The sequence below is a fragment of the Pogona vitticeps genome, chromosome 2 (assembly GCF_051106095.1).
Source record: "Pogona vitticeps strain Pit_001003342236 chromosome 2, PviZW2.1, whole genome shotgun sequence".
Lineage (NCBI taxonomy): Eukaryota > Metazoa > Chordata > Lepidosauria > Squamata > Agamidae > Pogona > Pogona vitticeps.
The window spans coordinates 83,472,177-83,496,912 of NC_135784.1; the positions used below are offsets into that span (position 1 = coordinate 83,472,177).

The 24,736-nt window shown below is 39.2% G+C and overlaps 1 protein-coding gene across 8 annotated transcripts in view; it reads right to left on the reverse strand.

Moving 5' to 3' along the window:
* RBM6 (RNA binding motif protein 6) overlaps positions 1-24,736 on the reverse strand; it is a 78,756-nt gene that overhangs the window by 29,942 nt on the left and 24,078 nt on the right. For all 8 annotated transcript variants that reach the window (XM_020789346.3, XM_020789337.3, XM_078385513.1 and 5 more), the window contains exon 7: positions 537-611. In XM_020789346.3, the coding sequence (XP_020645005.3) occupies positions 537-611 (75 nt within the window). The remainder of the gene's footprint in view (positions 1-536; positions 612-24,736) is intronic.

The following is a 24,736-nucleotide window of genomic DNA, read 5'->3' on the forward strand; positions in this document are numbered from 1 at the left end:
GAGGGCATTCCCCAACAAACCACTAAGTGAGGAGGAAGATGGAAGAGACAGAAGCGGGTGACAGAGAACTTCTGATCTTGCCTGCTTTTGACTCTAGTCCCATCCGCTTATTACTTCAGTCCTGCCCACTGCTGGCATGCAGTTGGCACCCAACTGGCAATCTGCGAGGAAACATGTCCCTCAACCCAAAAAATGTTTTCTACCCATAACTCAGATCTTTCAATCCAATGAAGAGTTTAGGGTATTCACATGCTTTGTGACTGTCAGTGGAATATCACCGGCACCAGGTGATAAGCTTAAGAGATCCAATAAGGAAATAAAACATATTTTTAAAAAAAAGCTACAGTAATTTTCTCTACCAAGGAATGGTGCTCATATTCCCCCACTTCTCTGTTTTTACTGACTTAAGATTTCTCCCATAGAAAGCAACACACCATTAGAAATATCCACAAATCATATGCCTAGTCCCTTTGCCTTTGCTCATTTTGTTACATGCTATCAAGTCAGAATTGACTTATAGTTCTCCATATACTCACACGCTTGCAGTGCCAAAATTCAGGGGACTGGGTATATTCCAGGGTCACTTCTTTACCACCAATTACAAGGGTTCCCTTTTGAAATTGGACAGAAAGTGAGAGAGAAATGGTTAACATGCTCATAATAACAGAAAACACAAAGAAAGGTTTTACTGAGAAGAAAATATATCTGATTTAAATGCGTGGAATGCTGGAAGTCAATGAAAAACAAAGGAAATGTGGCCACTGCATTCAGGACACATTAGCTCTCTACTGCTGTGCATATAGGACAAAACCCATAGATATTGACTCAGCAAAAAAGGTCAAACAGGGAACTGCCTTCTATGGCAAATATAGATGAAAATATTTATTGATGTACAATGGAAGTTTTGTTGAGAGAGTGGTGAAGAAGTTACTGTAAGACTTAACCATTAACTGTAGAGGTAGACATGGCCTACAACAATCTTTGTTTAATGGCAAGGACGCATGCACTCTCATCCTAAAGCAGTAATGCTTGTCTGCCTGACAACAGTGTCACTGTAAGACCACTGGAACACTAGTGTACAGTAACATATATTTTATTATTTAGTGCTGAATCCTTTACCTTAATCTCTTGATTGCAAAGATATGTTTCTGATACTACTTTTAACATATAAATCTTAAGATTTTGAGATGTATCATAGAAATTATTCTACCTTTAACGTAATGTGTTCAGAAAACAATTGATGCCATTTCTTACATTAATTTAAAAAAGAAGATGAACATAAATTGTACTGTTTTCCTAGATGACTATTTCTTGTCAACAAAAACGTCTCAAAGAAATAACCATTGTCAGCATGCTTAAAATGGCTTCTTTTAAGCAGCTTCTTCGCTTTTAAAAATTCAGTATCTCAAAGAATATGATCTTATTCTCCCCTAGCTACAATCCCTAAGCAAGTAGAGAAGCAAGTCACAAGAGATTTTCAGTATGGACCAGTTTTTACAAGGAAAGCAAACAGGTAACATTTCACCAACCAGAATGAACTTATATAATAAAGGCCATTGAAAACTTGAGATAGTCTGTGTTATTCAGCTGATTTATGGCAGGTTTGTTAGAATAAAGCATTGATTATGTAATCAGACCTGCTGATTCAAATCTAATGGATGGAGAGAGGAATGTAAGACGACATTCTCTCTGATATTCTAATTACAAAGTGCAAAGGAACACACTTCAAGTGTTGTATTGCTAACGTACTGAATGAAATGTCATCACAAAAGCATCCAACATTATACAGGATGTACTCTGCAAACAAATACTCAAACAGAAGGGAACAATAAGGTTTGTAATAAAGTTAGCTTGGTCTGAAATTCCAGAACAAGCTAGATACACAGATAAGCACAGTGTACTTTAAAAAGTAATAGCTGCAAGCATGGAGGCCAGATTTAAAACTCACTTCAGAAGTACATATACTGTACATGAACATATACTGTAGATGAACAGCTTTGTTGAAGGAAAGCTTGACCTTTCTTCTTCTCTCCTCCCTCCTACTGCTACTTGCACTCACTGAAGGGTGGTGGTGATGTTGGAAGACCTATGAACATTGCAGTCTGTCTTCCAAAGTAATGGGATTCCTCTAATCTTCTATAGAGGCTTTTCAGTGGGAGCAGGAAGCCAGGAAAGAGGACAGGAAGGGCAATTGCATATGGTCCAAGCAAAATTCAGTCCACACAGTAAGTTTTGAACACATGAACACTTGACTCCCAGTTGTTGTTTAATTCAAGCATCAAAACAGAACAGAAAAGGCTGTATACAGTATGTTACTTGTGCCTCTAAACCAGTGGCGGCAAACCTTTTTGGGCTTGCATGCCCAAACTGGGAGGAAAACAAACAAACAAACAAACAAACAAAAAAGCAAGTGGCGTGGCAGCAGAGGAACCGGAAGTGGTGGTGGAAGGGGGACTCCCAGGCACGGAGGTGCCTCGAGACCCCACTCCAGATCTGCCGCCAGCGCCAGCTGCTCCAGATCCGCCTGTCAAAGCACCAGCACCATGGCTGCAGCTCCCTTCTCAGGTTTAGCTGGCGGGGGGAGTAGCAATCTGGCAACGTACGGCTTGCATGCCCGCAGAAAGGGCTCTGTGTGCCACCTGTGACACACGTGCCATAGGTTCGCCATCACTGCTCTAAACGGTTCCCTGCAAGCACAGATTGTGTAGACTCTTGCCTCCTCCTTGGTAGACAACAAACCCATGAAAATGGTGATGAGAATATTGCTGTGTCCATGTCTCAATTCACTCTGTAAGCTGATGCTCTTCTGATTTTTTTCTAAAACGTTTAAATGCTTTATCCTAAAAACCCCAAGCAGTTTACAAAACATAAAAAGGTAGCCTTGTCACGGCAGATACACTCCAAAGTGAATGTTATAAACAAAACACAGCAAATAGATTACAAATGGTTTAGGCAATAGGAAAGCCATAAAAATAACAGACTATGTAACCCATCTTTTTTTATTATCATTAAAATCCACTTTAACTGAGCTTCTGAACGTGTAGTCGCCATTCAGAAAATTAGGATGGGAACAAGAAACTATGCCATAAGCTCAAGAACAACCATTCAGAAGATACTACAGGCAAGCCACAAATTACTTTAATTTAAAATCCCTAAATGCCAGAGTGTTGATGTTCTACTCTAATGTGATACTCACATTACTGTGATTTGAGTTAGTTTCCAAAGCATTTTTTTTGTTACCTGGGTTACATCAGTACTTCAGTTCTTCTCATCAAACTATCTCAGCCACTCAAAATATATATTCATTTGTTTGGAGGAGAAACACTGATGATGTTCTGTTCATTATTCTAAACCTTTCTGATGTTTTATTTAAAACTCCGTATTTTATAGCATAATTCCTCTCAAATACGTCAGTCTCACTAGTTATGCCCAGTTTAAGATTCCAATACAAATTCCAAATCTTGATGAATGAAACTCATATTTCACATATCATTCACTAAGGCAAAAATATGCTACTGGTTTCAATTTATATAGGTACCTCTCACATACATTAACTAGGGGATCAAGCGGGATGACAGAGAAACAAGTGTTCACACCACTGCAGTATTCATCTTTCAGATACAATCACAAGTACTGAAAAGACAGTCATATGAAGAAAGCCACAATCAGAACAAGGTTTCACCTAAAGAGGCATCTCTGACTCAAAGTGTGGCCACAGCAGTTGTACATATCAGAGATGGAAAACATCTGGGTTTTCGGATTACAGCTCCCATAATCCCACTGCAAGTGTGGCCATTAGTGATAGGATTCTGAAAAATGTGGTACAAAAAAAACTCAAGCATTTCCCATTTCTGGCAGATACATCTATCTGGAGCCAAAAAGCACTGAAACAAGAAGCTATATAGTGAATCAAAACTAGAGATAGGTGCAACTCACTTCATGCTGTGTCATCACAAGTCACTGGCATGGCACCACAGATGCCACACGTTCCCATTCCCCACCCCGGCCAGCACCCCACTCACCAGATGGCATGCACTGCTCATCTTCTGCTCTTCGCGCAACCATCCGGTCACAGCAGGGGCACGGACTTCCTTTCTCAACCTCCTCCAGAAGCTGCCCACTTAGATGAGGTGGGGCAGGGATTCCCGCAGCGCTACCTTTGAGTGGACAGCTGCTGGAGGAGGCAGACAAGGGAAATACATGCTCCTGCTGCAACTAGACAGTCGCGCAAAGACCAGGAAACAGGCACTGCATGCCGCATAGTGAGTGGGGGAGCAAACCAGGGAGTGGGGGAAGGGAATGTGCACCACCTGTGGTGCCACACTGATGACTTGCAATCAGACAGGATGAGGTGAGCCATACCAATTAGTCAGAACATGATTGCCATCACGTCTTTGTCTCCACAGTTCATTTAAGCATCTATTTATTTCCTCTTAACTTCATTGATATTGTGTCTTTCTCATAGCAAATGGACCTTTCAAATTTATCCATCAAAATTTAAATACCATTGTGGCTTCTTCACTACACTTTTTCTGATAACAGAAGTGGATGGATTTTCTGGCATAAACGCCACTAGCAACTGACTATGTCACGCCATGGTGCAACAAAGCACAACAGGCCTAGCTACTCAATTGTTTTTTTTCATAAAACACTGATAAAAGTCTGCATAATTATTAAAAGCGGGCAATATTATGTTGGCCTTTTAACTTAGATTACTAAATCAGTTATCTGTAAGTCACCCCAAAGCCTTTGTTCTCCTTCTTTTATCCCTCAGACCAACAAGCCTGAAAAGTATTAGATGCTGCTGATCTAGCATCATTTAAAATCTTCAACTGCTCAGTGTGGTATCAACCCCACCCCTAAAGTGTCATAGGCATCAATACAAATTAAGAAAAAATCCAAATTCATTTCATGGAAAACTACACTGTTAATTTAGGGTCTCCTCATAATTTTCTTTTATAAAAGACATTTAAAAAAAATTTAAAGAGAGACTTATGAGACTTTTCCATTTCTAGTACTGCTGAAGATGACAAGATGCCTGCTCTGGCAGAAGGGTGGGTGACTATCAGAGGTCTGGGTGCCATACACACCCCAACCCCTGGACTTTGCACAACTGTACTCACTCCTGTAATACCCCCAAGATTCTTCTTATAAAAATGGCTTATTAACTTAAAAAACAATGTGCCTCATAGCAGCCTAAAAGAAGGCAATAATGCCCCCATTTCCTCTCAAGGATTCCAAAAGAATTTTTCCAAACAAACAAAACACCCCAAACCAACACACCTTTAAAAAACAATCTGGGGGTAGGAGTGCTGGCAGTCTCCAGAGGGCTGTATCAGAGAATAAGGAGACCCATCCCAGAATTACCTGCTACTGTTGTACACAGAATATTTCTTCTTGTTTCAATTTCCTGCTCACTGTCAATATATATATTTTATCTTCATCTCAAATGGCATTGATCAGTGATTCCAGTAACTTTTTTCAATTAAAATGATATTCCAAATCTATTTCATGTTTGTGTGTAAATTGTAAACATTCTGTGTAATAAGAAAAAACAACTTCCTTCAAGCTTCAATAGCAAATTTTTCATTAGTAATATATATTCCAAGTGAAATAAAAACTCAGGAACACATCTTTGTACAACAGATTTTACTGAAGTCTTGTTATGCCATGTGAAACATTTTTGGGGTCTACCAATACTAATGGTAAGTTAAAAGCAGGAACATCCCCAATTCTTCTGTTTGCCATTTTCTTTATATACATATTTAAACTCTGATACTCCATTTCCATATGAAGATCATAACGTCTTTTTTCTCCACAAATTCCTAAGTAGGAGGTGGGTTCCAAACTGGAAACATGTGGCCTCCTGAAACACAAAAAGTATTAAGAAATAATAACAGCCATATTATCAATTAAGAGGTTTTCATGTCACTTGATTAGTAATGATAATTACCACTTACCTGACTGCAGTCACCAGCATCAAGCTTTTCTTTGTTTAAAAGAACTGCTTAATAGTGGCTCTGATATCGATGCTGCACTGATCTTGAATAGCACAAAATTTCAGAAGGTCTTTTTTTATCTACCTTCTTCTGGAGGCACCCTCTATAAAGCCTAACAGGTCAGCAAGATTATGGATTCCAGAAAGCACAACTTAAGTTTCCTCTTTTTCATATTTAACAACCAGAAGCAAGGCCAGAGAAGGCCATGCAGCCTCAGAGGTAAGCTCTGTTCCAGCTGAGAAAAACGTATTGGTCTACAAGTGTGTGCTTGTGGGCTGAAACTCCCAGACATCTGCCTGGGAAATTCTTGGAGAATTTGGACAGCTGGAGTCCAAAAATAACCCCCTAGGAGCCAAGAAAGAGGTATCAAGCAGAACGAATAGGACACAAGCACACAATTCACTCATGGTAAGCCAGAATTTACAAGAATTTTGGCTCACTGCCTGACATAAAAACAGCCAGCAGTGCAATAGATGGGTTCCTGAAAATTGTTAAAAATGTTTTCTCATTCTTGGCCATGCCCCAACTAATTGTACTTTTCCTTAGCAAAGCTGACCTCCACCTGATATTTCAATCTTTTGAAGCTCCTCTCAAGACATATGGCATTGGGAAGCAGTGTGTTCTTTGAGAAACACCCTAAAGTCTTTTCTGTAGACAGAAATTGCTGTGTGATTCCTGCAGTTCTTCCCACTAATTCCTTTACTGTTATAATTTGTTTGGATATAGGCCCTTGATAATGTATTTTGTACAGTGTAAAGAAATTACAACGTGCTAATGCATTGCCTACAGTGTACATATATTATACATAGTCAACAAAGAGTAAATGCTGTTTGTGCAGAACTTACAATATTTCTTGTACACTTCAAGAATGAATATCCGTGGAAAGTAACACCACAAATCTTCCCCTACCATATGGTGAAACAGTTAAATCCCCTGAAGATCCACAATCTAAGGTTCAGACTGATTTCTCTCTATAATGTACAGTTACTGTTCCATTTCCTTTTGTGAATGGAAGAGTGCTTTCCATCTGTGGAATGGAACCTAGTCCAGCAAATGATTCTACGAAAAGATATGGACAGTCATCTGAGTTACCCCATACTGAACTACGGAATCCACCAACCCTCTGGAGCAGATTAATAGAAATGCAAAGAGCTAAAGGAGGACAGTCGTAAGGTTCTTCCCATTACCACAAGCAGGACTCTTCTGTGATCATACAGTATTTCCAAAGGAAGTTCTCCTGTCACTAGCATGTTAGAATCTAAGCCCACAGCCTTTTAATTTAGAAAAGAGATATAATTACATTTTTCTTCCCTCCCATTTCTGGGAGGCAATAGCTACATTCATCATCAGCTTGCCGTCTTATCTGCTCAGTTATTTGGGGAAGATGATAGCTGCAGAACAGATAGGCAGCAGCCTATTGGCCAAACAGAAACTCCATTTTAAAAGAAGTCTACATGGGGGAATGTGTATTACCTGCTGTTTCTTTGTTTGAAGAGGAGGGGATGAAATCCAAGCAACTTTTACCTACCTGAGGTATAGTTCGAAAGCCACACCTCAAGTGCAGCCTGAATTTTTTTCTAACTCATCTCTATGAAACAAGACTGCTACAACCATCTGCCATTAATTTCTGGCACTCACATTTATATATTTTTATTCGTAACTGTTATAGCAGTGCAACAATGGAACCAATTACCGCAAGAGGTGGTGAGTGCTCCAACACTGAAGGCATTCAAGAGAAATTTAGACAACCACTTGGCAGATATTCTTTGATTTGTATTCCTGTACTGAATAGGTTGGACTAGATAGCCAGAGCTTGAAAAATGCACTTGTCCACTAGTCTGTGATGAGTGAAAAATGCTGCTGGACAAGTCACGGCTCCCTTCCTGACTGCCTCCTTCCCCTCCAACTGTCTCCTGCTCTCTAATCCTGCAGTCCTCCCCTCTCTCCTCCCATTGCAAAAGGAAAACTGCCCTCTTCTGGTGAGAAGAGAGTTCGAGCAGCACATAGAGATATAGCTCTGCAGATGAATGTAGAGTAATCCCATGCTGGAGAATATGGAGATTCCCTGCTCCCAAGTTCAACCGAACGAGGACACATACTGGGGTGGGAGAGAACCATGGCTCCTTAAGAGGCTAGGCGCTTTTGCTTTCAGTTTTATTTTTGCTTGAGAAATTCAAAAGGAAGCCATTCAAAATACAAGCTTCATGACCCCAGAGGCACGCAGGTGATAAAGCAACCCAAGTCTGAGGGTATAAATCAATGATTTCCTATCCCAATAAATTATAATGCTATAGTCTGGACATGCTGACTGGTGAAATTTTTGACTGACTGGTGAGACTTTCTAAAATTATTCAAGCCCTGTAGATAGCCTTATAGGCCCCCTTCCAACTTCATTATTCTGTGATCTGCCATGAATTTCTGAGACTGCCATTTATATAATTTTATGCACAAGACAAGGTAGGCTTGAGCAGTATGCGGACTGAGAACTCCCAGAAGTACAAACTGGATTTAGAAGGGACAGAAGAACTAGAGATCAAATTGCTAGTGTGCACTTGATTATGGAGAAAGTCAGAGTTCCAAAAAAAACATCTACTTCTGCTTCATTGACTATGCAAAAGCCTTTGACAAACTATGGCAAGTTCTTAAAGAAATGGGAGTGCCTGACTATCTTATCTATCACCTGAGAAATCTATACGTGGGACAGGAAGCAACACTTAGAACTGGATATGGAACAACTGATTGGTTCAAAATTGTGAAAGGAGTACGACAAGGCTGTATATTGTCCCCCGGCTTATTTAACTTATATACAGAATACATCATGCGAAAGGCTGGACTGGATGAATCCCAAACCGGAATTAAGATTGCTGGAAGAAATATCAAAAACCACCGATATGCACATGATACCACTCTGATGGCAGAAATTAAAGGGGAATTAAGGAAAGTCTTAATGAGGGTGAAAGAGGAAAGCGCCAAAAATGGTCTGGAGCTCAACATAAAAAACAAAACAAAAACTAAGATCATGGCCACTGGTCCCATCACCTCCTGGCAAACAGAAAGGGAAGATATGGAGGCAGTGGCAGAGTTTACCTGCAGATGGTGATAGCAGCCATGAGATTAAAAGATACCAGCTTCTTGGGAGGAAAGCGATGACAAACCTAGACAGCATCTTAAAAAGCAGAGACATCACCTTGCCGACAAAGGTCCGTATAGTCAAAGCTATGGTTTTTTCAGTAGTGATGTGTGGAAGTAAGAGCTGGACCGCCGAAGAATTGATGCTTTTGAATTGTGGTGCTGGAAGAGACTCTTGAGAGACCCCTGGAAGGACAGATCCTGAAATGGAGGCTCCAATACTTTGGCTATCTCATGAGAAGAGAAGACTCCTTGGAAAACACCCTAATGTTGGGAAAGTGTGAAGGCAAGAGGAGAAGAGGACAGGATGTTTGGACAGTGTCATCGAAGCTATCAACATGAATTTGACCCAACTCTGGGAGGCAGCGGAAGACCGGGTGGCCTGGCATGCTCTGGTCCATGGGGTCATGAAGAATGAGACACGACTTAACGACTAAACAACAACAATGCACAAGACATCAGTGCCTGAGCATGCCTGAGGAAGTAAACCTTGAGTCACAAAAGCCTGCAGATTGTTTGCTTTTTTAAGTTATCTAACAAAGGTATCACCCGCTCCTGCATTTGTATATTGTAAAAATGATACTTTTTTCCTTTTTAAAGAGGAAACAAGCCTGTCTCCAGCAAAGCAAGTAGCAGAGTCATAAGATTGTACTGTATAACAATTTATCATCATCAAACTGCAGAGACAGAAGAGACCCTATAGATCTCTTAGTTGGAAGGGGCCTATAAAGCCATCAGATCCAATCCCTACTCGATGTAGGAATACAGGTCAAAACATATCTGCCAGGTGGTTGTCTAAATTTCTTTTGAATGTCTCCAGTGCTGTAGCACTGACTACCTCTTCAGGTAATTGGTACCACTGTCTTACTGCTCTAATAGGACGTTTTTCCTGATATTCAATCAAAACCTGGCTTCCTGTAAATTGAGAGCACTGTTGCATGTTCTGCACTCTGGGATGATAGAGAACAGATCCTGCTCCTCCTCTGTACGACAACCTTTCAAGTATTTGAAGTGTTATCATATCACACACCCCTCCGTCTTCCTCCTCTGAACTTGTTCCAATTTGTCAGCATCCTTCTTGAAGTATGGTATCCAGAACTGGACACATTACTCAAGGTGAGGGCTAATCAGTGCTGAATAGAGGGAAACTAGCACCTTGCGGGATTTGAAAATTATACTTCTGTTAATGCAGCCTAAAACAGTATTTGCCATTTTTGTAGCCACATCACACTGCTGGCTCATATTCAGCTTGTGGTCTATGAGAACTCCAAGATCCTTTTCACTTGTAGTATTGCTGAACTAGGCAATCCCCATCTTGTAACTGTGCATTTGGTTTCCTTTTCGGAGGTGCAGAACTTTGCACTTATCCCTGTTGAATTTCATTCTGATGTTTTCAGTCCAGTGCTCCACCCTATCAAGATCATTTCGAATTTTGTTTGTTTTCCAGGATATTAGCTATTCCAACCAATTTTGTGTCATCTGTAAATTTGACAAGCATTCCCTGCACTTCCTCATCCAAGTTATTAATAAAAATATTGACGAGCACTGGAACCGGAACTGAGTCTTGGGATACCCCACTTGTTACCTCCTCCCAGTTGGAGAAATTGAACTATGAAACTCTGGCTCCACAAACAAATACCTAAACCATGGAGTTATCCAGCAGTCTATGCTAGGACTGTTTGTATCCAACTTCTTCTAATATCCGCTTCAGAGGAGTCTCTTTTCCCTAATTCTACAGTGTGTCTGTATATGTGTGCATGTCCTGGAAGGGAGGAAAGAAGGGACATAAAAGATATGGGAGATATTTTTACATATGAATGTGGAGAAAGTCATTTTAATGACCCAGCAAATCATGAACAACTTACAAATCCTGCTAGATCTCAAAACCTTGTGCTGCAGAGAACCCAGGCAGGCAGAGGTAGAAGAGATTTATTCCCTACAACCCACCTGGCAACACCTAATCCAGCTTCACCCAATTTATATCTTTCTCATACGTACAAACCGGGTCAGCACACTCATCCAAGGTCTACACCTAGATGACTGCTGTTTTACATTCACCACTCTGGTATTCAGTAGTACTTTCAACTAGGAGGCAACTTGCTGGGCTACCTGAACTGAATGGGGTTCAGAGTCATCAATACTCTCCCAGTGTATCTTGATCCTACAGTTATAACTATTCTTGACACCCACCCTTCATATCCCTCCCCACTACAATCAATAGTTCACACTTTAGAAACTAAGAATGATACACAGTTCAGGCAGAGAGAGAGAGAGAGCGCATCTTGGCTGTTCCCTCTTCTGGTAGGGCAAGGGTGAGCATCATGAGGTCCTCAGACTAAATGCAGCCCCTAACATTTCAATTTTTGCACACACACACCCAATAATTCCTTTTTAAAGTATCCAAACCCTCCCCCAACAGACTGGTCTGTCGCTGAAAGAATAGTCCAGCTCCAAGTCACCTTTTGCCTTGTCTATAGTGTTTTTGTACTTAAACCATTTTGTCTCCTCTTGTTGATTGATTCACAATTGTTTACAGCATTTATCTTTATCTAAAACTCTAGATTAGGGTGTGTGTTTTAAAGTTCAACTGACTTAACTTATTCTGGAAACTTTCACTTGAACTAAACATTTCCCAGCGAGTTAATTAGCAAATAGAAAACAGAAAGTACTTAGTTTAAGTGAAGATTTCTGTTACCAATTAAGAGAAAAATAAAGTGAGACAACAGTTTTAGATAAAAAATAAATATTGTATAAAATAATTGGCCACTGCACAAGGTAGTCCTTATTCTTAAGGATTTATCCATTGTACCAGGAGTGGGCCCACAGACTGAATGTATACTCAATATAGTAATCGTGAAGAGGGAAAGACAAGTGCATTGTTCAATCAGTTACCAGAATGGCTGTTGATATTGCTTCCCCATACCACCTCCATTCTGAAGGTCAGAAGGACACAGAGGAATGCTGAACTTAACAAACATGTAAAAAAACTTACTTCTCATGGGATTTTGATTAATCATGATGTCATAACAGCCCATGTGAACAAAATATAACATTTAGAACATTTTAAAATCACATTTCTGCTTAATGAGTCCTGAGAGAGGTAAAGTCAGAATAAAACCTATAAAACATAAAAAGCAAAATAGTACAATAAATCCAGGTATTAATTATTAAAAAGTTGGGAGCAGTGTTACTTGTTAAAAGCTTGGTTCAATAATGCTGTCTTTTACTATGTGTTTAAATGACAATACAGAGACTAGCCTAAATACCACAGAATACAGTCCACATAGCTAAAGTGTTACAATATTAATAAAGGCTATGTTTACTCTACTATAGTGGTGCCCCGCTTGACGACGACCCCGCTTGACGATGAGTTTTTTGCGATCGCTATAGCGATCACAAAACGATGGTTCCTATGGGGTTTTTTCGCTTTACGTCGATTAGGTGCCTGCTTCGCGAACCGTTTGTTTGCAAAACGATGTTTTTTCCGGTTCTGCAAAATGGCTTCCCTCCCTTCACAAAATGGCTGTTTTCCGGACAGAAGCTTCGGGAGACAGTGATTTTAAACAGCTGATTGGCGGTTCTCTATGGGCGATCTTTGCTGGACGATGAGGTATTTCCCCATTGGAACGCATTAACCGGTTTTCAATGCATTCCAATGGGTTGTGTTTTTTTTCACTTGACGATTTCGCTTAATAGCAATTTTCCTGGAACGGATTGGAACACCACTGTAGTAAGTTGGGTGTGTAAAATGATTTGTAAAAGGGACAGTGGGTAACACTCCTGCTTCCCCAGTTTGAAGTGGTTGTGAATTAGTCCAACACACACACTACAGTAATCTAAATGTGAAGAACATTTTGATATTCTTTGTCAATGTAAGATTACCGTATTTTTCTGTGTATAAAATGACACTTTTCCCAAAAATAATTAGAGGAAAAATTGAGGGTCATTTTATACACTGAAGTAAGGAGGGGGGAGGGATCAAAGTGCTCTGATCTCTGCTTTCCCCCTCCACTTTTGCAAAAGTGGAGGGGGAAAGCAGCTTTTTGCAAAGAAAGTGGACAGGAAAAGCACTTTCCTCTCAAGGAAGTGGAGGGGGAAAGCAATTCCTTCTTTCCTCCTCCACTTTCTTGAAAGTGCTTACCCCCTCCACTTTCTTTGCAAAAAGCTGCTTTCCCCCTCCACTTTTAGCGAGGGGAAAAACAACTTTTTGTGAAGAAAGAAATTTTGGGTTAGAAAAGTTGTGGGTCTTATACATGGGGGGGCCTTAAACACGGAAAATATGGTACATTTAAAACCAGTAATAATCATACTGATATGGTGCACACCTAAAGGGAACACATGACTGAGAAAATTGTTTCATTTGTAATGGGGGAAGTAGGCATTATGGTTAGAACACAAGCATGTCACTCAGTTTTCAGAAGACTTTGTGATCAGCATGGAAGATCTGCTTGTTGTGTTTCAGACCGACCGGCTTAATCACATACCCTGTTTCCCTGAAAATAAGACCTAACATGAAAATAAGCCCTGGTAGGATTTTTCAGAATGCTCATAATATAAGCCCTACCCCTAAAATAAGACCTAGTTAAGTGAAACCTCGCCCTCCACCATTATGCAGCATTGTGCAGCAACCAGAAGATGGCATGACTGTATTTGAGTAAATGTATATTGTTGTACATGGAAAAAATAAAACATCACATGAAAAGAAGCCCTAATGCGTTTTTGGAGCGAAAATTAATATAAGACCCTGACTTATTTTGGGGGAAACAAGGTACATGTTCATTGATAGCACTCTATGATCACACACACTATTTAAGCATGGCTATTGATTTCCACTGGCCTCATACCTTTCTATGGTCACTATGAATCAGAACTCACTTAATGGTGCATAATTACAGTGGTGCCTTGCTTAGCGATTGCCTCGTTTAACGATGTATTCGCTTAGCAATGAGGTTTTTGGAGCGATTTTGCGCTCCATTTAGCGATGTTCCCTATGGGGAAATTTCGCATAGCGATGTTTGGGACCTTGCCTCAGTTGTCAAACGGGCACTTCAATGCATTTCAATGGGGGGGGGGAATTCACCAAAAATTAACGAAGACTCAGAACAAAGCCAAATTAAGTTTGCACACGTTTTACAAGGTGCTCTAACGAATCCAAGCATTTAAAACAGTTTCTGAGTCTTCGTTAATTTTTGGTGAATTTTTTCTCCCCCATTGGAATGCATTAAAGTGCCCGTTTGACAGCTGTCAAACTTGGGTTCAATGCATTTCAATGGGGGGGGGGAAATTCACCAAAAATTAAGGAAGAGTCAGAACAAAGCCAAATTAAGTTTGCACATGTTTTAGAAGGTGCAGTAACAATTCCAAGCATTTAAAACAGTTTTTGAACATTTTAAGACACTTTTAAAATTGCAAAAATGGACATTGTTAAGCGAAACAGGGGACCCAAAATGCATTCGCTATGCGAAGCATGGTCCCGAAATTGCTAAGCGAAAATCACCCATAGGAAACATCGTTAAACGATGCGGAAAATTCTTTTAAAAAACCCATCATTAAGCGAATACATCATTAAACGAAGCAATCGCTAAGCGAGACACCACTGTATTTCCAAAACCTGAAGTGATGCCTGATCACTTGTTTTGGAATAAAACTCCACACCCTTATGCCTTAAACAAGCTAGAGAAAGATTATCTAATAAAATTGCTTCACCTACCTTCACTAAAGGTCATGAGAGGCTCTTTTTTTGGGGGGATGTCTTCTTTAATAGTATAATGGACGCTGGCTCTCCAAAGACTTGGGTTACTGTGTGTAGTCCCTGGCTCTCTAGAGGTTGCCCTACATTTTTTGGGGATGTCGCTCAAGAAAGCACCCTGATTTAAAGGACAATTCCTCAGGGACATACAGACCCACTAAAGAAAGAGAACATCTGGGAAGTCCACACATAGGGAGTTGCACATGGTTGTTTGGACCATTGCCTTTGTCTCAATGATGTTCCTAGATGTGGTGATTTTAGCTAATTTACTGGGGTGATTAAAGAAAGTGGAGAAGTCAAGTTCTTCTGGACTACTCACAGGATATATACCGTAACCATTTTGACTAAACCAATGAATAATAATGTTGAACTATTATATGAAAAAGGACCAAACCTTTTCTTTATTTATTCTACAGGCTATGCCTTGGCCAAACACATCAGATTTTAGCTGGAGTATTTCTCCCCATTTCAAACAGCCTAAAAGTACAATGATTTGCAGAAATTCAAACTTAACAACCAGTATGAATTGTATATCCATACGTAATCTACCACAAATACTTTAAGCATGTTTTCTTCTTAAGCACTGACTGCACAGAAAAGGAATGGGTTGAGCATGTATTTCATAAACCTCCTAGACTAGTGATGGTGTACATTTTTTAGCTCAAGTGCCCAAACTGCAACTCAAAACCAACCATGACAATTCCAAAAAGTCCCACTCCTCCAGCACCTGCCTGGGACACTCCCCGCTCCACCTCCAGATGCAATCGTTAAAGGTGCATGCCTGGCATCTGGGCGGGTGTATGTGTGTGTGTGTTTGTGGCAGCAGTTGCCATCTTGGCTCTCTCTCATTTCCCAAGAGTTTTTCCTGAAATCTGGGATTGGAGGACAGGTAAGTATTTCTTGATGGCGACTTATGGCTCGTGTGCCCACAGAGAGAGCTCTGCATGCCAGTTGTGGCACACATGCCATAGGTTCACATTGCTGTCCTAGACTGAATACAGTGGGGTCTTGACTTGAGAACTTAATCCGTATTGGAAGGCGGTTCTCAAGTCAAAAAGTTCTCAGGTCAAATCTGCATTTCCCATAGGAATGCATTGAAAACCATTTGATCCGTATCTGCTCTTTTCCGTCCATAGAAACTAATGGGAAGCTGCTATTCTGCCTTCGACCACTAGAGGGGGATATTTTGTTTCTTTTTTTCTTAGGTCAAGAAAGGTTCAGGGAAGGCAGGGAAAATACAGTCCAGGCAGTACAAGTACCAGGCAGTCCGAAGACTGTCTCCCAATCCACTCTCTAAACGCTGGGAGGCGTGAGGAAGCAGACAGGCACCCTTTTCACTGGCCAACAGTTAACTGAAAGTTCAAATTTTGCAGGAGGCATCCCACGTGGTTTTTTTTCAGTTTTTAACTCAAATCTAAGTATGTAAGTCAAGTCAATATTTTCCTATGAGAGCGGTTCTTAAGTCAAAATGTTCTTAACTCAAGCTGTTCTTAAGTCAAAACCCCACTGTAAAATACATCAGTAGAACATCTTCCAAGGCAGCACACAAAACAGTATATGAAATCTGTCAAAAGTTCTTACAACACTACTAGAGTGTGTCATAATAAAAGATATGAGGAGACATGCCACTACAGGAAACTCTCTATACAAACATTATTTTAGGATAACTGCTTTGATGTTTTTAGCATCAAAGTCCTTGCATTTAAAATATGTACATGCATGCTTTCTTCTGTAGCACAAGGTGATTACTGTTCTGGAGTTACACGGATAAACTAAAAGTATGATGACATAAATATAAATATGAATGTGAATAAAAATATAAATATTTTTGGCCATGCAGTTCAATATGCATTTTCTTGGGCTAAGTTCCAATGCAACATTCCATCTAATTTTTAGCCCCGCTGGGCAGGGCTCTACTCCTTGCACACACTCAGTTTCTGCACACACACAGGGCTCTGTTGTGACCAGAACCAAAGGGGTTGAAAATGGTTGTCGTTGATTCACAGAGGAAAAGAAAGGCTGTGTGGAGGGGAACAGTTGCTCATGCAGGCATGCACCTTAGAGGGAACTTTGTTCTAGTGATATTAAAAAGATGTCCTTCTGGGGAAACAATGACTGGGCAGCACTATAATTCAGTCAGGAGATTCCCCACAGCTATCCTCCGATAGAAACATATTTAGGATGAACCAAATTTTCATGAGAGTTCATCAGTACAGTGGTACCTCGATTTATGTACGCCTCAGTTAACGTAATTTTTGGTTTACAAATGAAAATCCATGCCTCAGTTTAAAAAAAATTTCTCGCAATACAAAGCAAGTTTTCCCAAGATGCACTGGGAGGTTTATAGCGCCACCCCCATGCATGCTGGAGTCTGTGGGTAGCACGTGGCATCGAGTGTGGAGGTGTTGGAGTGGTTTTTGCACCCAATTTTGGAGCCATTCTGGAAATTTTGTGCAGCAGTTTTGAGACTTTTTGGAACTTTTCTGGTGCATTTCTCAAGCAGTGGAAAGGTAGAGAGCTGAACTTTGTCATTTGCATGCCTTTTACTGTGTGTTCTGCCTTTAAATTGCACTTTATAAATAGTTTTGAACAGATAAGACTTTTTAAAAACTTTTTTCTGACCTCCAGAATGAATTAATTGGTTTTCAATGCGTTCCTATGGGAAACCACATTTCAGTTTACAAATTTTTCACATTACGAAACATCCCAGAGAACGCATTAAATTCATAAACCGTAGTACCACTGTATTATATTCAAGCCACTGAACTGAGATTTTAATCTGACTACCAGATGGGCAGTGGAAAGTAATTGAATGTCTCCCCACCACTATTACATTAGTAAAATAGAACACATCTTCCTATAAATCCAAGGCAAACAAACATAACAAAATCACTAGTACAAAAAAACTAAGGTCGACATGTTGAAACACAAATCTCCAAAATTATTTAAAACAGTATTTCTAGGTTTCACTAAAAGCTCTGAGGGTAGTGCAGGAAAAGATCTATTCCAACCTCCACCACAAGCTGACCTTACCTTGGATTGAAGGATTCAACAGTTCCTTCTGAAAATCTAAATAGGCAAGGAGAATCACATGCGATTCCCATTGTCTTTGTTCAGTCAGTCCACCACCACTCCTCAATTTTATAATCTGGGAACCAGTGGGATCTGTACTGGTTTGGTAAGGAAGCCCTCAAACACTATAACTAACCTAACTGAGAAGAAAAGCAACAGAATCTGTTAAATATGTTTGTGCTACAGAAACTTCAATCTGGCTCTCTAGAGTTTGCAGAAATAAATCACCATCACTTACTTTTTCTGACTGATAAGAATCAGTAACACACAATTCTGTATAAAATGTGCAAGAGAAGAACCAGCCTCAGTCAAGTCACCGGCATCATGCTGAAGTAAGAAGGTCCTGCAAAATGTTCTAGATGTATCCATTGAAGAGCTTTACATTATTGGCTAGCTTAATTTTTTTTTATATAAATTAATTCTATGCCTCTGCGTAGAACCAACACTAACTCCATTATACAAATCATTTTGCTACTTAAAGGTTAAAGATAATTGTGCTAGCCTTGCAACATGTATTCCTTCAAAGTTAATGCACTATTACATTACTTCCATTGTTCATAAAATAATGGATGGACACCTTTTCTATATGAAAACACTAACAGGTTTTCCTGTTACAAGAGCAAGAACATTATGAACAGTCAACTTTCTGGTACAAATTTACAACTTGGCCATTTAAACTATAGCACATGGGTGGATAGCTCAGTGGTCTGGGTATCTGGCTGTGGAGCCAGAGGTTGGGAGCTGAATTCCCCACTGTGCCTTCTGGGAGAACTATGTATGCTTGGGCAAGCTGCAAAGAGCCAGGTCACCACAATAAGAAGGAAATAGTAAATCACTTTTTTTGTTTTCTCTACCCAGAAAACCCTGTAAAGAGTGACCATAAGTCGGAATCGACTTGATGGCACACAATTATTATTACATATTGAATGGGGGTAACACTTTCGAAATTGTCTAAACAGTACTACCTCCAGTTCTCATCAGTCTGTTCTAATTTCTTGCTTCATCAATGTCTCAGTAACTACTTTTCACAGAGGCGGACGCGAAATGGTAAACTTTCAACTCATACAAATATGTAAATATATAATATTACATTATTTATACATGTAACAGACAAAATTGAAGGCAAGCTGTTGCTCACATATTCCTTTTTAACACTGTCTAATGTGATCTATGATACTTTTTCTCAGGCATTTAGCTTAATTAGTAAAATGAATAAAAATGCATGTTAGTTCTCCTTTGGCTTCATATTGAAAGCAGCTATCACAATTAAGACAATCAAAATGAAGTTTTAATCAATAACACCACTTTAAGAAATACACTAGCACAAAATATAGTCTCAATAAGACACAGCAGTCAATCAATAAAGAACATACTGGAACAAAAAGTTGTTAGTGACACATGCATCTAAATGCTCCCCATCATCTTTGTGGAGAACCTCCTACTTGTACTGAAATCTGGCAACGCAGTAGGGACAAACTTCCCTGCAATTCCTGCCTCGCATAACATGTACAGAGAGCATGGGCCCTGTTCGTTGGATCAACACTACTCCATCACATTTTCTAAAAGCACTACTGTGTTTTAAAACTTGCTTCCTGCACACAGTGTTTTAAAGAGCTTGGTGGGGTTGCCAGCACAATCTGGTCGCATGGCAACAAAATCAATGTACAGTGTCTAAAACAGTTCCCAGGGGATTAGAGGAATCAAGTTGGATGCCTGCCTCCTTAACTTACCCATCTCTGACCTAGGCCTCCTTTTTGAGTCTACCTCCTGTGCCACTGATAGTAACTGACACAGAGAAGAGCCTCTCATCCCATCTTAATACTGTCAGATTCATAAAAGAGATCACTCGTAAAGTACCCAGGTTTTAATTCCCTGTTTTAGTTAGTATCAGCAACTCAAGCACTCTGTCCAAAAATGAAACAGGCAGTCAATGAAGATAGTACAAAGTCTCACTCATAGTGAAAACTCTGGCATCAAATAACTCAGAGACATTCATATAATAGCAAACCCAGAACTTACCATCCCAACCTGAAGCTATAACATAGATTGCTGGAAAAAAACATACGGACGGAGTATAACGAAGATCACAGATATTCAGGCCATCATTTGTTTCTCTTTCTCACCAAAGTAACTGAGAGGATTTTCATTACTTTGTTATTTAAAAAAAAACTCAGGCATTTACCCATGACGTATTTGTTGAGAAAGGAACTTGTTTCAGAACTGGTCAAATTTCAACAAGAAGAGCCCCTATCATCTTCTCTTCTTCTTTTCTTTCTTCTCCTACCTCATTCTCTTCTGCTGTATGAGATACAGCAGACAGAACATCCTGTGTATGTTCGCTGAACAGGCAGGAAAAAGGTTCATTTAGAAAGGAAGCCCCCTAGTCTAACCCAAATTTGTCTTTCTTGAAAATACCTTTTTCCCCACTGATGCTGAGCAAAGCACCTTTAAGTTTGGAGTACTGAATAACAACAAATAAGCACCATTTTTTTTACACTGAAACTTTCTGTGGAAATGCTAAACCAAGGAAACAAAAATATTTATTTTTTAAAATAATCCACCAAAATTACTGTAATATTAAGCTAGAAAAGAATATCAAATGTCCTCTCAGTTTCAAAAGATCAACATTCATATTACAATTACACTATTTCAATGTAAAATAAGAACAAACCACAGAGTTTTTGTTACACAGTCCAAACATGTTATCAACTAACTAGATCCTAACTTCATACTCTTAATCTATGATACAAAATTCCTATATCTAGTAACACATTTATAGACACCAGCACTGCACTTACAATTGCAAAACATAATGAAAAGGGGTAATTTCCCTTGCGGAAAATTACAGCATTGTGTAAGAGTTATTCGTCCTATAGCATAGGGATCTCTTTCACAGAATTTGCTGGAAAATCTAATCAAGATTTAGATTACAATTCTATATACATGTCCTCACTCAATAGTGTCATTCATAACCAAACATATGTCTGAAGACTGCCTTATTAAGCAAAGTGTTCTATGGTGCATCTAACAAACATATTTCAGAAAAAATGAGAAACTACAGATCTTTAAACTGCAGCAGTGACAAGAATTACCCAAAATGTATATGCTCCCATAGTGAATTCACCTGATATGGCAAATAGGTGTTGAAAACCAGAACTGGATTTAAAAATCCTAGTTATCTTTTCAAACCAAGTTAACTGCAAAAGCAATATCGCATACTTCACCATTTACACAGAAATTCTACAAATGCCACACAACATACCCAACATATTATTAGTTAAGGACTCCAAGTGTGCATATTCACTGGAAAAATGTGGCATCCACAAATAACCACGTTTTTAAAAACCACATTAAGAGCTGCACCCACTGTCTTAACTTGCCTTTCATCCAAAACAACTGTTTTCACCTCACAACTTCCCAAATATCTTATAAAGAAGTTATTGGCTACAATGTATTGGCTGAAATCCTGTTGTGCAGTTATGGAAAAGGCATAACTTTCAGTTGTAAACTGCTGTAAGTTAAGAAATCTCTATATGCATTATCTGTTGCATACCAAGTCACGCAATTCCATATACAAAAGGTAATGTGTCCTGAGATTTGTTAACTTGAATCAATCCACTTCCAGTAGTTATGCGATTTGCTTAACTCTACCAACAGGATTTTAGCCATTATACCAATAAAATGTAATCTATGTCAATCAATCCTCCAAAGTAACCCCTCAATATTGTTGCAAGTTTTGTTTGTGTTGTCTGTTTGTCAACAGTTCCCCACTAAAAGTGCTCTAATGCATCTTAAGGATTTACTCATTCCACCAGGTGTGGGGCCACAAACTGCATGCAACCCAACAGCCAACACCATATTCCAAATGTAAAAAAGTCAGTGTGTGCATATAAAAAATGGCCTGTTTTCACTCTCAGAGATCTTCTTCAAGAATATGCATTAGGGAGGTGGAAATCCCCGCAACCAAAAATTAAAATCAGAAGCGCCTGTTGAGCAGTTCCTATTGTTGTTTCTCCCCCACCCAATTTTCAGCCATTTCTGAGCCTGGTGCAATCTGTGGCAGAGCAAAGACTTGGCTCCAAAACCTTGCCAAGCTGCCCACCTCTGCATTACACTGAACATGGCCCTTAATTAGGAAGCTCTGGGGCAGGGGATTTACCTTTTCTTGTTGTACTTAAAATGAGATAATGTACTGAATTTTCTAATGTGCTTGATTTACTGAATAGATATTTCTTGTATGAGGAAGACTCCAAATAGCAGGAAATGGATCACTCTATTTTGTTCAAGAAACTAACCCTGCAGCACATTCCAATGAGTAGTCACCTCTTAATTTAATGCAGCAACATTATCACTAAAGTCAGCATCGAAAACATCCAACAGCACATTCTATAATACATATGCCATCACCTCTTCTGATGTTCAATCAATTACAAGTAACCTATGTTTCTAATGAACTACAAAAGTCACAAACTGAAAACTGGAGCAGAGAGAAAGAAGCCGGCCCTAGAAGCATTTTAGTCCATCCTCACATCCAGGTAACTATAAAGTTTCAAGGCCAAACAATGAAGCAATACAGGCTGGCATACTGATATATGAAAGGTTGAAAGGCCTAGTTGTTTTTGCACTTGCCTCCTACAGTTAAAAGCACATTGTATGTGATTTGGTTTTTAAATGTTATTATAGGATGTTCACAATTTCCATTAGAAAATTAGTAAATCCCAAGAGAGAAAAATATAAATATGAATTTGTATTAAGAAATGCCAAGTTGTTTCCCTCTCAATATAGCCATTTGAAAGAGAAAGAAGATAGGTCATCAAAGCAGAAATCATTTTGGTGGAGGACGAGAATTCATCTAAGTGGTTAAAGGCAGTCCAAGCCAGATATACGATCTTCAAGTTATTTTCCAACTTTTGGGAAAATATCAGAATATATATAAAATAAAAAAGCATAATCTCCATCAATGATCCAAAGCAACCAAAATAGAAGCAGAAAGTAATTTTGAAATCTAAGTGACAGATAAATCATAGCAGGCTACCAACGCTTAAAGCATGGTACCAAACCCTTCTGTGTAGCACAGTGTGTGGTCAATGAGATCAACAAAATAAACATAATGTAAAGACACAGACATCAATTAGTTTGCTTTGCTCACTTCTCCCTCTTATGTTGAATGCTGGTACTATAATGCAACCAAAGTACCTGACTTTTGAAGTAAATCCTGATTGAGGACAAACGCAACAAGAACAATGCTTGTTAGGCCGAGTCCCATGGGATTTCACTATCCCTCTGCACTGGTGAATTTGCATGTCCATACCCTCATAAATTTCAGTCACCTCTATATTTGGGCACCCTTTCAGTAATCCTTCTAAACCTCCAAGAGACATTTTAAAAACCCAGTTTTAACTGATTTGGATAAAGCAGTTCAAACTGTCAAAAAAACAATGCATCAGTCACACTTGCCAAAAAAAAAGGAAGCAGTTCATTTTTTATATACCATATATAAATGAGAAATTGTCCCTCAATATCTAGAACACATATGAACACCACTGAACAGAATGAAGATGGACTTGGTCAATCTGAGCAAAAATATCCAAAACATTACAAAATAGAGTATCAGTCTGAATTAAGGGAAGGCAATCTGTAGCACGCCTGAGGTTTGACCAAAAAAACAGTACTTATGATTTTTATTTTTTATTTTTGCCAGCTAAGTGACCATTACTTCTTGAAAAACAGATAGCTATAACAGAAGCATGCTCATTGTAGAATAAAAACTGAGCATGTCACATTACCATTATGCTACTGCATTGACCAACTAACTGTTAGACCAACACATATAACTTTTGTAATGGCATATTTAACCCATAATTAAACCCGTGAAAGCTTTTGAGAATATATTAACCCATGATTAATCAAAATTCCGTTATCTAATGAAACAGAATAGCATTTTCCTGAACTTCTTCCCCATCAGCTTCAGTAAATCAATTCTTCTTTTTGGAAGTATGTTAAACGGCCTATTTTGAAGGCACAACTTTGGTGCCTTGAGAAACAAGACAGGAATCATTTATCAGCTTTGTTCTGGATTCTAAAGCACTGAGTTACAAACTATGGGTTTGGGGAAATTTGTGGAATTGTCCACCAGGTGCCTGAAAATAAAGGCTGAATTTGATGTAGTATAAATGACAGAGGGAAAAACACAAAATACTTGTAAGTTATTTATTTATTTTATTTATATCCTGCCTATCTAGTCGGTTAAGACCACTCTAGGCGGCTAAGTTAGGGCATGGTACACACAAGATGGGTTTGGAAAAAAATATCTTGGTTGGTGGATCTTATTATCAAAGGATCCTGAAACACGGATGTTGGACAGAATACAAAACTGGACAGTACTTCTTCCCTGATGTTTACATCACAAACCAAGAGCCTATCCAGTTGGTATGATAAATAGATACTGTATTGCGATGTCTTTCAGATCACCCCAACTTTTAAGATGGGAAAAATTCAATGCTATTACTGATATACTCCCAAACGTGAGCAGGCTCAGAGCAGTACAATTTTTTCCCAAGCCTGAATGTCTATGAGAAATGTTTCAGGACTTCTACAAATTTAAGGTTGAAAGAAGGATCTCTCCAGGGTGTGTGTGTCAATATTTTAAAATGAACTGCAAATCCAATTATTTGGATTATACGTTGAAATTAATGCAGAAGAAAAAAATATGTACCCATGGGAAAATTCAAGCTACTGCTAGGAATGAAGCAATAGACAGCCTATGGAACTGCAGCTAGGAAAGCTT